The 14,277-nt window shown below is 43.4% G+C and overlaps 2 protein-coding genes across 2 annotated transcripts; one reads left to right on the plus strand and one right to left on the minus strand.

Annotated features, from left to right (window-relative positions):
* Window positions 1-265: 265 nt before the first annotated feature.
* Window positions 266-3,238, minus strand: VPS29 (VPS29 retromer complex component; the record flags this gene model as incomplete). Its single annotated transcript, XM_079544014.1, has 4 exons — window positions 266-383; window positions 689-924; window positions 1,389-1,580; window positions 3,107-3,238. The coding sequence occupies 4 exons, from the start codon at window positions 3,236-3,238 to the stop codon at window positions 266-268; spliced, it is 678 nt and encodes a 225-aa protein (XP_079400140.1).
* A 524-nt stretch (window positions 3,239-3,762) lies between these two features.
* RAD9B (RAD9 checkpoint clamp component B) lies at window positions 3,763-10,267 on the plus strand (the record flags this gene model as incomplete). Its single annotated transcript, XM_079543662.1, has 11 exons — window positions 3,763-3,796; window positions 4,328-4,398; window positions 5,277-5,426; window positions 5,906-6,020; window positions 6,552-6,651; window positions 6,977-7,083; window positions 8,150-8,256; window positions 8,658-8,722; window positions 8,935-9,057; window positions 9,722-9,965; window positions 10,133-10,267. 11 exons carry the CDS (start codon window positions 3,763-3,765, stop codon window positions 10,265-10,267), a joined length of 1,251 nt encoding a protein of 416 aa, XP_079399788.1.
* Window positions 10,268-14,277: the final 4,010 nt, after the last annotated feature.

The raw sequence follows: 14,277 nt of genomic DNA on the forward strand, positions 1-14,277 counted from the left end.
CTGTTGCATTTTCTTCAACAGTTCATAAAGGCTTGTTTTTCTATGAAGTGAAATTTATGACAACATGAAAGAACAGCACTTCAACATATTTTACAATCAATTCATACATAGAAAAGAAGAAAACAATGTTTTAAAGTTATTACCAAGAAGTTACACTGCTAAGCTGTTAAACATTAAGTGTAGTTCTGTAAACTAGTAAGGAAGGATTGCAGTAACATGCAGTTCTGGAACGAGACAGTAAAAATACCACACAAGCAAATATCTTCTAAGATTTTTTGTACTCAATTCTTTCTACTTTCACATCATCTCCAATTAGCTGATAGACGTACGTAACGACTGTAGAAGCCTGGATGTCCATCAGCACGAATGACGGGATGATGTTGCTAGAAAGAAGGAAAAAAAAACATCACATGAATTGAGAGCGTGTATAAAATAACCTTAATGGTGTTTCACTGTCAGACTTCGTAGCAAGAATCTCCTGAGAAAAACTGATGTGAGTTTTGTAAGTGCAGCACATCAGATCTGAAGCTTTAAGGACTTCAGTCACCCGTTTCAGGCCAGGAGCCTCAGCAAGGACGACGAGTCCTCTACTAAAGGTTACATTTTTAAACGTTGGGCAAATCCCAACCTTAACAAGTTTTCTTATCAAAAAGAAATATCCCACAGCTGTTTCTCATGCTTTACTTACTTCTCCAAGGCATGATAAGCTCCTGTAGCTGATCCTGGATTGATATAGAACTTGTTTTCATGTTCAAACGCCTCAAATTTGTGTGTATGTCCTGAAATGAGGATGTCCACATCGAACTGCCTCTGTAACAGTGCCAGGCTGGCCATATCACCCCAAGGAATAACCTGGTGGCCGTGAATCAGACCAATTTTGAACTGTCCAACAGTTACAACTTTCTGTTCAGGATAATTCAGGTTCTAAAAATCAAAAGTAAAAAAAAAAAAAAAAAAAAAAAAAGAAAAGCAAAATAAGCTAATTAAGCCCTACAAACTGATTAGATGTACAAATTCATCTATACAAAAAAAAAAAAAAAAAAAAAAGCACTAGATGAAACCTAAAAGTCAGTCTGATTGGTTCTGCTGCCCCAGAGTGGGAGCCACATTACTGCTTTTATAAGCACTGTCAAGAGTTTGGTAAAGATGCCAGGAATTTCACAGAGAGACAACAGGAGGTCCTGGTTGCTAGTCTTAGCCTTAGCTCAGTGCCCAATTCAGTTTTAATCATACTGACTGCAACTCATATTAATTGGAACCCTTTTACTCGGTTTACTTTTCACTCTTAGCACTAAATAAGCTCAGACTGCCCACTTTTTTATTAAGAAGTACAAGTAACTCAACCACTGCCTTGAACACAAAATACCACCACCAAAAGAGGTCACTACCTCATCAAAGTCCCCTCTGACAACGTGAACGTCCCCAGCCAGGGTCTTGAGGTAGTCATAAGTGTCCTTGGTGCAGAGGTTTCCCGTGCAGAGGATGTGCTGGATCTTCCCTGGAACCAGCAGCTTTTTGAACTTGGCTGGGAGGCTGTTGCATCGATGTGGAATGTGAAGATCTCCTAACACTAACACCAACTGAACGGGCGTCATGACAGGAAAGAAAAGCCATTACAGATACTTAAGATGAGAATTATTAAGTAACAAAAAGCACCACAATGTCTTCTTCTGTTTCCCAATTGTATTTTGATATAAAAGCTACTAAAATAAGAATTAAATAAAGGAATATTTCCATATTTCAGTGAAAACAGGGGTCCTTATTAATACTGAATGCTACCCAGAGGAAAGCCTTACAAACCTGCAGAGGTTTTGTGATTTTGTTGCTGAAAGTCATTGCAAAGTATAACAGAAGAACTGCATTACTACTTGATGTGACACACAAAATTGGGAACTACCATAAGCTGTCCCACTTCCTTTCTCCCCTTAAACTAGAAAAGATATCAGACATCTGTACCAGCTGCTCTCAAGCACAGACTTGGCTGAACTGTGGCCACATCCCTTTAAAGCTCCTTTCTACTTAAGTTATAAAATAGCAATAACAAATAGCAAATTTGTCACATGTGTTAATAGTTAATCAGAACAGGAAGCTTGTTCTGAACACATATCATAGGATAGTGAGACTAACAAAATGAAGAGGGAAAAAAAAAGCACAAAACCCTTGAGAACGCTGCAGAGAAGATAACCTGGACTACTGCATCCACTGTTTCTGTTACCAGGTCTATGTATTTGGAGCTTCAGTTCTACAGATGCAATGAGAACATAAATTTAACGGGGGATACAACCAGATTAAGATGTATAACGTTAAATTACAGTCTTAAGTCTGCTAATTGAGAAAATAATTAATGCAAGCAAAGTAGCAATAAATTAATTTTGCAAGAAGGGCATGAAAAGCTCTCTGCAGCATGGGGCGTAATGCTACTACATTAAACCCAGTGGATTTAGAAATGGTCACCCCCATTGATTTGACTAAAACCCCTTATTAACTGAGTTTATCTTCCAATTAAAAAGCTTTGTTAGTAAGCCAGTTCCTAAAAGCTTATCTTCCAGTCCTAAACTAACAGCCACCAGATCTGTCTGTAAATAGACACAGTCTGTATAAAGCAGTAACCACATTTACCTTCTTTAATACTTGCTTTTACCTTATATTTTTAGGCCACGCAGCTGTCGTTATGTTAGCAGCCATGCTAAGATGCATAGAGGACTCGGGTGGCTGTGGAGGCCTTTTCCCCCTATTTTTAATTGAAAATGTCTCATTGCTGATTAAAGTGGCACTAAACAGATGCACTCACTGATGGTTAAAGGTCTGGGCCATGGAATAGCAACTCTGCATTTGATGTCTAATCAAACTGCTGCCACTTCCACAAAACCCCAACGAAGCTCAAAGACCTGTTCCCTTGAACAAACAGGCAGGCCCCAGATTTTCCCAAACCACATCTGAGCTCCTGGTAATAAAGAAATAAAATAATAATAATAATAATAATAAACAGCTCCGTAGGCTCCATCCACAAAACCTAACAGTACGGAAGCGTGTTACATCTGGAGCTGAGGGGATGTGAGCAGCGGCCCCAGCCCCACCGCAGCCCCAGCGCCGGGACGGAACTTACTCTGTGCCCGGCCTGAGCGGGTGGAGGAGTTGATTGCAGACAGGGGAATGGGAAACAGGGCGAGGCGTGATCAATGTTAAACCAAGGAAAGCAACAGAAAAGAAAACAGAGCCAAATGAATAGGCAAATCATAATTAATGAATTGTCGATGTTATGAAAGCAGCGTCAAACGGTAAAAATAAAATTAAGCAACAACGACGACACACGGTTCCTCGCTGCTCTCCACCCACGGCCCCCGCTGCTCCCTCCCCGCTCCATCTCCCTCAGTTCGGCCACAGGCTGATTTCTAGGCGCCGACCGACACAAAGCGGGGCCTCCTTCGGGCCGCCGTCGGCGCTGGGCCGCCTGGAGGTGCCGCGGGAGCACCTCAGGAGCATCGCAGCCCAAAGGCGAGACCCAGCGCTCCGCTCACCATCCTGCTCGGCAGCGCACCGCCCGATGAAGCCACTCCCGGAAGTCAAGCGCTCTCTCCCGGAAGTCAGGCGGCTTCTCCCAGAAGTCAGGCCGCCTCTACTTCCCCTCCGCTACGGCTCCACCGTAAGTCCAAAAGAGCGGGAAACGCGTTTCTCCGGCGGTTACATCCGGGTCTTTTTCTTCTGAGCGGGGTTTCCCGCCTTTTCTGTTACGTGAGGCGAGAGGGCGCGGGGCGGGCAGCCATGAAGTGTGTGATTGGGGGGACGCACCTCAGAGGTACCTGTTACCTCAGGGGACGTGGTGGCACGTCGGGGCAGAGTGAAGAACCTTCCCTACGTAGGGTGCGGCTGCCACAGCGGGGTTTGGGGCAGAGGAGCCGTTGCCCGTGGCACCACGCTGTGAGAGTTCCTCACAGAGCTCTGAGCTTGTGGTAAAGTCTGAGAGCAGGTTCTCTGTGGGCTTCTTAGGGTTCTGCTTGTTCAGTCTTGTGGCCATCTACAGAGTGACATTTCTGGCCAAAGCAGCATTTTGTGCCGTCAGTGTGAGATTGTTTGGTGATGTTGGGCTGTACAGCTGCAAAGGGACACACCAAATCCACAGTGCTCCTCTGGGTGGAAACACAGAGGTGTTAGTGACACTAAAAAAGGGCAACGCGTGTGTGTTTCCCCCACACCATCATTTCTCTTGGAAAAGCATGAGAAATGTCTAACTTTTTCCCTTAAATTGTTCTGGAGAAAGTTAACGAGGTGTAACTTGTTTTTCAATCGAACCTGAAATGCATCTCATGCCATTTTGTTTCCCTGGCAGTGTTTGGGAGGGCAGTGCACGCCATGGCACGGGTTAGCGATGAGTTCTGCTTTGACCCCATAGACAGAGGTGTAAGTACATTGGATTTACTGACAGTTTGAAGTCTTCGTTGGAAACAGTGTTTGTGGTGTTAGTTCTTCCTGCAGGTATTCTTCAGTCTGAGCTGCATTCTGTTTCCTCCCTCCACTTTCAAGGTTGACAAATGCCATGCTTTCTGTGATTGTAATTATGCAGATGATATCACGGAAGGGTCATTCCTCTGTCCCTGATATTCCTGGGGATTTGGTTACCTGATGCTCGTCCAGGACATCCGGATTAATACCAAGGGTTTTATTCCCATTGTCACGAATCAGAAGTTTGATGTGTTGCTTCGCATCAGAAATTGCCTTTAAACGATATGGTTTTTGCCCTGGTGTGACTCAGCAGGAAGAATGGCTCCTGTTAATCAGACACCACTTCCCTCAGAATTGTTTTTTTCTCTAGAGCTTTCTTAATTAAAAGCAATGAGCTCAACATGCTGTGGGGCTGGTACATCAGAAGTAGAAATACTGTTTGTAAATGAGATGTTGTGTAGGTGCTAGAAGTCTCTGCTTATTTGTGTATCTCATGGATTGTTTTAGAATAGGCTCCAGTCTTTCACATACCTTAAATGCAACTTCTAAGGGCTGGGTAATCTGCACTTCAAGGCTTAACTCACATATCCCTGCACTGGGTTCCCATGTCTGCATAAGGGCCGGGACTTCTGACCGGTAATAACAAAGGGGATAAGTCTGAACACGGCAATAGAAGTGATGCATCTGGATTTGTTTGGAGATGTACACACATAAAGGTCTTGTGGCTTAGGTGTGGCTCTGAAGATACCACGCTGAAGGTACAGAGATGGCTTTTTTGTTAAAGGCTCAATACGAAACAGCTCTGAGTTAATGAATTACTTTGCATTTATTTTCAGCTTGCCTTAAGATCAGTGAATTCTTCTCGGTCAGCATATGCGTATGTCTTCTTCTCATCCATGTTTTTTCAACATTACTGCTGCACAGCTGCGCCTCAGCCCTGTCAGAAAGAAAAGCAGTTGTCACTTGCATGTAAATTGATCATTAAGGTATAGTTGAACACACTGCTACACGCAGCTTTGAAAGCAGGAAGTCAGCCCGCTTTCAAATTGAAGTGGTAGGGGAGGATCCTATGGGCATGCAGGTTGCTCTAAACCGAAGGGCTTCTGAGCAGTTCTGCAGAAGGGAGTGTTAATGTTTAATTGTTTAAAAGGTGTAGTCCTGAGCTGTACCTTGCAGATTCCAAAGTCTGAATCAGCCTCGTCTTGGGGTGAAGGAATGCTGTGTTTCTGTCTGTTGAGGGTTTCCCTATGGCCTTTGAGAACATCATGAGCTGGAGAACATTGACACACTGTTCTGCAAACAGGGCTGTGGGTGGGTGAGGGCAGCGAAGATCAACACCAGCAGCCTGCGCTCTGCTTACAGAGCAGTCATAAAAGCAGGAGCTGGGGATGAACTGCATGAGAGAAATAACACTGCAGAATGTCTTAGAGAGTAACCTCTGCACTGATTGTGTGCTTTTTTTCAGTCAGTTCTTCCTATATTCAGATGTGTAAACGTGCTGGAAAGGCACGTGGAGAAATGCAGCATTTACACAAATGCTAAAGATCACCACATAACTTTTCAGCTCCTCTGCAGAAATGGTACGTGATGCATAGAGTGCATTTCCACAACCAGGAGCAGTCTGACAGCAGGACGAGGTGTAGTTATTAACTGAGTGTCACTGATGGGACGTTATGCCAAACGCCTTCAGCCTCTTCACATCGTAATTTATGTCGTGACATTGCCTTGCTAAAAAGCAGTTATAACAGCATTTCCCAGACTGACTTTTATCCGGTCAGTAATTATGTGTACTTGTTAATTGTCCTTTGTTTTCCACCAGCATTTATATTGCTGTAACAATTAAATGTTGAAGGTTTTCTTCCTGCATCTGTTGCTGTTAAGTCATTTGCTGTGAATTCTTAAAAATGTCAGAGACTTGAGGATATAACGAGGAGGATGAAGGAAGGCAGAGGGCACCAGAATTTGGTTTTCTATTTGTGGGTGAGATATTGCTACACAGCTAGAGTGAGTCATTTGTTTCCTTTGTTGAGATGTCTTGGAAGAGCAATTAATACTAAAAAAGTTAGAATTCTAGACCAGCATTGATTTTCATTCACATATTTTATACCTAGGTATTGTAAAAACACATAATCTGGCTTTTCAAGAATGTGACCCATTGCAGGCTGTTTTTGCAAAGCACATGTGTCCAAATGTCCTCAGAGCCCACTCCAGGTAATGAACATTCAAATGTTTTGTTCTGGGGAAAAGAGTAACAAGAATCCAGAGGACAGTGCTGCTCCAGCTGTCACTAACATGACCAAAATGTGGGTAGGGCCCACACTCAGAAATGGTGAATTGCTGCTAAATCCCTTGCCGTGATGTTGGATATTTCACATAACAGCTTCAGGAGCTGGATTTGATCAGGGGTTGTTGTGCCATTAATCCTGCTGCCAGCTTGAGAAGCACATAGTCCACGATTTGAATCCACACCTTTGCCATTGCTAGACAATGACTTGTCTTATGTAAAATCATTTTAGTGCTAAATTCATCTTCATAGGCTGCTGACTGATATAATGGTTCACTTTCCAACAAGTCAAGAAGAAGTCACCTTATCAGTTACTCCAACGAGGGCTTGCTTCAAGAGTTACACTGAGGAAGACACTGGTAAGGAAACAGAAAACAAAAAGGAACGCTGCTCATACTGCCATCCTTTGGGTTTAATGTACCTCAGAGAACTTGGGGTTTAGGAATACTTGCCTGGTGTCGATGGCAGAAGAGGAAGAAGGAATTGGAGGCATTTTGCTTTTGTTGCGTCGCATGCGATGCGAAGCGCTGCCTGCAGCAAATGTTCTGTACACACTGAAACAAAACACGTCCTCTGAGCGCATTATCTGGTGATGGATTGTGTTCCACGCTCAGGTGTCCTTTCCAAAGAGGTGGCAGCTGTCGAGACTTGTTTTCAGCTGCAGGCGGTGGCTCTGCCTCATAGAAGTTGGCAGCTCTCTTACAGGCGTTTGTTTCTACAGTTTTAAGAACCCCACAGGGGTGTGTGAACGTGCAGTGGTGTGTTGGGGGCTGAGAAACAGAAACGTGGGACCTGTTGGCAGTGCTGTGCAGCAGTCGGGCTGTGGAGGAGAGCTGGACAGGAGCGCAGTGCTGACAGAGCTCTGACTGCCTCTGAGACTGTGATGCATTCTGGCATTCTGACTTTCTTTTCACACACATGACAATAATTAACGAGCAGTTGAATGACAGTGAGCAACACCTGATGCTGAAGAGCTTATTTTCCATTCTCACTTACATAATACCAGGAAAAAAATGACAGTTTAGAACAAATAACCTCAGACCTCGTTTGTAGTCCTCTGAAGGTTGCCAGCGATTGTGATCCATCTGTTAAAGTCACACTGCTTTTGGTCTTCCCAAATGTCTTCCAGAGCAGTAGTGCCTGTAGGAGAGCAGATTTACAAGGCTGGCAGCAGTGCTGGGCTTACAGCACGTTGTGGAATATGAAATAAATTCTGTTAAAAGCCACGTAAATCCACAGAGAGCACTGTAAATAATGTCAGGATTTTTTGTTTTACCTAACTACAAAAATTAATGTAAATAAGCTGGACATGTACTATTACTAGCCACTTATTATTAGCCAATTATTTATTGAGATGCTGCCGATATAAAAAATCATTATAATCATATTGTTGAGGTTTCACTCCAGCCTTGTTATTTCAAACAGACTTTTCAAAGACAATGGTCACCGAAATACAGCTGAGTCCAGATGAGTTTGACTACTTTCAAGTTGGAGTCGATTCTGAAGTGACGTTTTGCCTTAGAGAACTGAGGGTAGGTTAAGAGTTTGTTGTTTTCCCTTACTTTGACCTGGATAACACAGAAGAACGATCCCAGCCTCTGGTGTTCCACCAGGCCTGCCGGCCAGCAGCACTATCTCACCAGCTGGCTGAAGAATGGCTTTGGAAAGGATCTTCAAAGAATCTCTTAAAACAACAAACCCCATCTACCCAATGCTGAGATAAGATGAACACTGCTGCAGTAAGCGTCACGGCCACAGTAACTCTACCTGCACAGCTCCTGGCAGAGAAAGCAGAAACCGTGATCTAGCAGCAGTAGCCTTTTTCCCTTTAAAGTAGACTTCACCTTTTTTGCCAATAAACAACAGCTGCATTCTAACATTAATCTTCTGCCACTTTTAAAATAGTACTCAACCCCTCACCCCTTCTTTTCAGGGACTGCTGGCGTTTTCAGAAGCTACCAGTGTTCCTGTCTCCATCCATTTGGACATGCCTGGGAAGTACGTTCTGGAGCTGCCTGTGGAAATGGTTGAGATATAAGCACCCTGTCTGTTTTTATCTGCAGGTTACTCAAGCATTTAACTGTAACAGTCAGATATTCATGTCAGGCTACAAGTTATATTTCTAATTAGTCTGTAGCATGGGGTGAAGTAGTTTCTTACTGAGCACAAAGCATTTAACAAGACCCCTGTATGTGGCTGTTTGCATTTAGACCAGTTGCTTTCAGCATTGAAGACACGGTGCTGGAAGCCAGCCTTATTTTGGCTACGCTGTCTGACATCAGAAGTGAGATGGCTTCCCAGGAGCCTGCGTGCTTCTCACAGATGCAGGAAAGGTAACAGCAGGCTGCAGAGGTTGGGGAGGGAGGCAGACTGGCACAGCAGGCTGCAACAGCTGAGTTTAAGATTCTCCTACTTGGTGATGTGCAGGGTATTCATAAGCACTGTACTTATCCTGGAGCCTTTATTCATAGGAAAGCTGTGCATTGGATAGATTCAGAAAAAGACTGAAATAGTTTGAGATGCAAAGCACGACAGCTAGACCACTCCCTCCCCATCAGTGCATTTGTTACCCTGAAGCTTGCAGCTATGTCTGCTACTCATATAGGCAGTGCCACAGCTCTGACAGCCACTGTGTGCTTGAGCACCAACGCACCTCACATCTTACCTGTCAGCACAGGAAAGGTTTAGCCAGATGCTCCCTTCTTGATCACAGATCATTTTCCTTACTTGCACTGCTGCACCACTTCTGCAGCAGACGATGAGCCAGGAGCCGAGAGTTTGGGTGCCATTTCTTGATAACACGAACAGCACAGAAACTGCTGGTGCAAGGGGGAGCACTCCATACTCCTGCAGCTTTATCTCCATGGGGCTTTGTTGCAGTGAGAGGGGTTGTGGAGAAGCTAAGCTAAAGCTGTAGTGCCTTCCATTAGCACAAAGACCTCCTAACAAAGGCACGCAGAAGGATGTTACAAATCTGACCTATTCCCTCTGATTCAGCTCAAAGCCACGTGTGGACAAATGCTTTGATAAGGATGGCAGCGCTGAAGCAGTTGCTTCCAAAAAGCCGCGATGGAACGGGCAGGCACAGAACACAGGGTCAGGGGCACCTGCAAGTCCCTTGGCAAAACAGGTCAAAAGTGTTCCCCCAGTCTCATACAGAGGTACTGCAGGCACAGAAGGAACAGCTGTAACAAAGGCAGATGACCAAGCAGTGCTGGAAGCAGAGTCTCCTTATCACAAGGTGAGGACCTTCCCAATCACATTTACATTCTATGATAAAACAGTGTTATACCTTAGATGCCATTTAGAAGCTGAATACTACACATAGTCCCAATCTGCAGAAATAATTAGCCCTCAAATTCTGTTTCACATGCAGTGTCTTACTCCTGTGATTGTTGCATTTTCCAGTTTCATTCGTTGTTCTTTGGAGCAGTCTCTTCTAAGGAGAAGGACGCCGTCAGTCAAGCCTTCCACAGTTTAGCAACAGCTAGTGACACAGAAGAGGATTTTGGCAAGACGCAGAGCTCACAAGTTCTCCAGTAAGGTGGAATGAACGAATCTCAGACTATCGTGGGCTGCCCTGACCGTTAAGCGTGTATTTGGCACATAGAGCTGCTTTTAGCTTTAGAACAAAGTTTAATTCTATTATGAAAGTATCCTAAACTTCTTAGGCGAGTTAGAACTTAATGGAAACTCACTGTACCTGTATTCTGATCATTCTAAAAGGAGGATGCTGTCCTAATGCAAAGTTAGGTCATTTAGTTTTGTATATCCTGCTGATACGCTGCTTTGTATGTGCAGCTCTTCAGTCTCACAAGAGAAGTCAGCTGTGTCAGAGCTTCAGACAAACAAAGCTGCTCTTGTACAGCTACAAGCACTGCAATAAACCACCCGCTCCACTACAGCCAAATTACTGCTTGTATGGTTGCTGGTATTATGGCAGAAGCTTGTAGAACCAGTGCTTAGCTTAGTGCAAGAAAGTTGGCATAAAAATGTGTTTAAAAAATAAAAGTGATGCAATAGCCAATTTGAAGCCTGAGTTTAAGGGTTCTGGTGTTTCAGGTTTGAATGTTCTTTTCCCTTCCCTCATCACTTCTACTGAGTCAGCAACAGACAGCAGCAGCAGGGCACAGGACAAGAACAGCCACAGCCACCAAGGGTGCGTGGTGCAGCAGGCACCTGACCTGTGCTTTGTACCATTAGCAGTTTCTGCAGACAACGTTGATTAAAACAGACACATTTTAGTATAAATACTATATTTATTAAATATCTTTACAATTCATTTAAATGTATTTACAGAACTATTCCTGCATAAGTTATACCTCAGACATGAAATTCACATAATTGCCTCTTAGGTAAGCATAGATGATAGTCTCATTTAACAACAACAAAAAAAAGCATCCTCATTAGATACAGACTCAGATTTGCTTCATTTTTTCAGCTATCTTTGGAAGAAACTACTTCATACAGTCCTTCTCTACACACACAGTCTGGTTTCTCCCTAGAGAAAGAATGCCCATTGCTGAGAGATGGAAATTCCTTCCCAAAATACTTTACCTCACCTCTCTCATCTCCCTCACCCAGTCCTGTCTGGTCCCAAAATCTTGTTTTTTTTTTTCTCCTCAGCCATACCTTCTTTATGAGCACAAAGTGTAGAGAGAAACTGTACACTGTAGGTCTCCCAAAGATAGCCATCCAAGTAGCACGGAACCACAGACTCTTCCATTTCACATCTTAGCCCTTTTTTCACCCATACACCGAGTAACACAGCCGCAGAAATCCCAACTCCTGCACACACCGGGGTCCCCCTTCCCTTCCCATTCCTGCTCCACAACAGCCAGCTCCTGTCAGCTAACAGGGACGTTCCGTGGCAGCTGAGGCCGTTCCTGCATGTCCCCATGCTATGAACAGCTCTCCTGTACCCTCCTCTCACCAACACACAAGAACCTAACTGCTCAGAAGCGTTCCTGCTTCGTGCATCGTTTAAAGTTACTGTGATAGTATGGGCCCTGTCATTTCCTCTTCCAAAAATTTGTTGTGCGCAGACAGCTTAAGTTCATAGGAAGAAATTAGGTTTGATATGTTTCGAGTGCATATCTGAAAACAAAACAAAAACAAGCGCGTGATAAAAATATCAATTCTTTATAATACAGTATTGCTTTATAAACAGATGGAAAAGCTATCAGCTTTACTGGTCTTTGGTGTGTCCAGTGAGGGATAAACTCATGAATTGTAAATAAAAATCCAATTTTGTTCTTTATTAAAAAATAAATCAGGATGTGATGTGAGGCAGATGGCTTAACAGACACCGCTCAGCTACGAACTGCTTCAACACAAACAGCAAGGCAGAGGCTCAAACCCAGCAGGCAGCACAGTTCGCTTCCGGGGAGGTGGCCGAATCTCTCCGGTGGAGGATTCCAGCCCTGGACCAGCAGAGGCAGAGCACAGAGCATGCAGCACCTCACACACCTCTGCTGTGCTCATCTCTCTGATCCACGTACATTTCTCAATTTATAATTCTAAAAAGTGGAGGGGGGGGAAAAAAAAAAAAAAATGAAGGCTGGAAATGAGCGCAGTGAGAGCGAGGAGTCAGAGTGCAAAACAGTCCGGGTCTACAAGGGCATCGTTTAAGGTAAGTTCAGGGGAAAGAGTAATTGATCAAATCAGCTCTAGTGAAGAAACACGACAGTCAATACTGAAGAACAAAACGTGAAGATACCCAGATCTGAGAGGGAAACATCCCTCCCAAGGACGAGAAACAAAGCCCTGTACTGCAGCATGAATACATTCCTTCCAACGAGAAGCCAGGATCCAGCTTGTTCAGTTCTAAAAAACAAAGACTGACATTTGTGCAAAGTTATCCACCACTCACTGCTCCACGGATCGCAAAACTAATTGGTTTTTCTTCATTAACATAATCCTCCCCATACCCTCACCAAAATAAGATTTTGGTCAAGTTAGGGTAGTTAAGGCATTTTGACAAGTAATTACAAGGTGATTTAAAATAGATACGTAACATTACGCCAATTTAGGAATAGCAGATAAATTACTGAAGAGCTTCCAAATTAATCACTTATTATAAATGAAATGCCTGTTACAAGCACGATGCATTGAAATAGAGTAAAATGACATGTACATGGTACATGTTAAATGATCTTAAATAAAAGCTCGACATAGTTACGCAAATATACAGTACAAGTCCACAAAAATTCTTTAAACAAGTTGAGGTAACCTCAAACTTAAACAGTTTTAATGCAATAAACCAGGTAGTAAAGATCTCCTCCTGAGAGCAGGTAAGACTGCTTACTGACCGAGTTTAACTGCACTCACCTAGACATCGACATTACCCGACTTTTTATATATAAAAACATGGCTTTAATTTATTTCTACATACTCTTCTACCGGCAAAAAAGTTAATGAAAAACTGACCAAAAATATATATATCTTTACAGCTATCAGCTATTTGTATGAACCTCAAAATAGAAAGGAAAGCTTGCTGGAACGGGGGGAACAACTGCGAGCTGCTGTGATTCCAAAGGAAATGTAATATTGCAAAGTGGCTGTCAGATAACTGTAAACATCATTAAGGTTCGTTCTGAAAACCCTACGCTTTAGTTTCTGAAATGTTGTGTTTTGCTGATTTTTCATTGATGGTTTCCATTTCTGTACTGCTGCTGCCACAGCATAAAGCAAAGAGGTGCGTGTGGGAGCCAGAAAACACGAGGATCGTCTGGCCTTCACTTGGTGCAGCACGTGCTGTGCTGCAGTGGCAATATTCAGACAAACGATGCTTCGTTAACAAGAGATTTGTGTACCAAAGTAACGATGCTCGGAGCTGAGGCTGATCTGCTCTCTGTGCAGCCTCCTGCTGCAGCATTGACGCCGTATCACCTGTGCTGGTCAGATGGGTTAAAATGCTTTGAAGGACCTCAGCTTCGACCATCTCTGGTGGTGGTTTTTTGTTTGGTTTTTTTTTTTGTTTTTTTAGACAAAGTTATAGTTTTTGTTTAAAAAAAGATAGTTATCCACAGCCAAAACATCCAGATACCAGCCCCATTATGGACGAATGATCTGCAGAACTCTTTAAGATCACGGTTAAGCACCTGAAATCACAAAACACATTTGCATCCATATAACTTGACCTAAAGTATGTTTTTGAAATTCCGAACTAGAAAAGGCTCCTAGGCTGACACCGTGTATGGCAAGAGCAGAATGTTTACAGCAGTTACAAACCTCCTGAAAACCGGAGCTTAGAAACACGAGACCTCAGCTACCACTGTAACAAGACTACGCTTATGAAACTGTGTTCTGTAACATACCCTTTAACGAACAGTGAATGTTTCTAGCAGATAGAATAATATGCCCTCTTGTAGAGGTTTTAGCTATTGAATCTAGGCTGAAAGATGATAAACCAATTCTACTCATCTGAAAGTCACATTTCAAATGCAATAACAACGTGGGATTGATCCTCCCCCTTTTATGGACAATTGCTAAGCTCTGAAAGACATGCTTCAAGCCTTGAGCTGCTTCTTCACTTCTTGCTGGCAGACAGA

Source organism: Tetrao urogallus, assembly GCF_951394365.1.
Source record: "Tetrao urogallus genome assembly, chromosome: 17".
NCBI classification, from domain to species: domain Eukaryota; kingdom Metazoa; phylum Chordata; class Aves; order Galliformes; family Phasianidae; genus Tetrao; species Tetrao urogallus.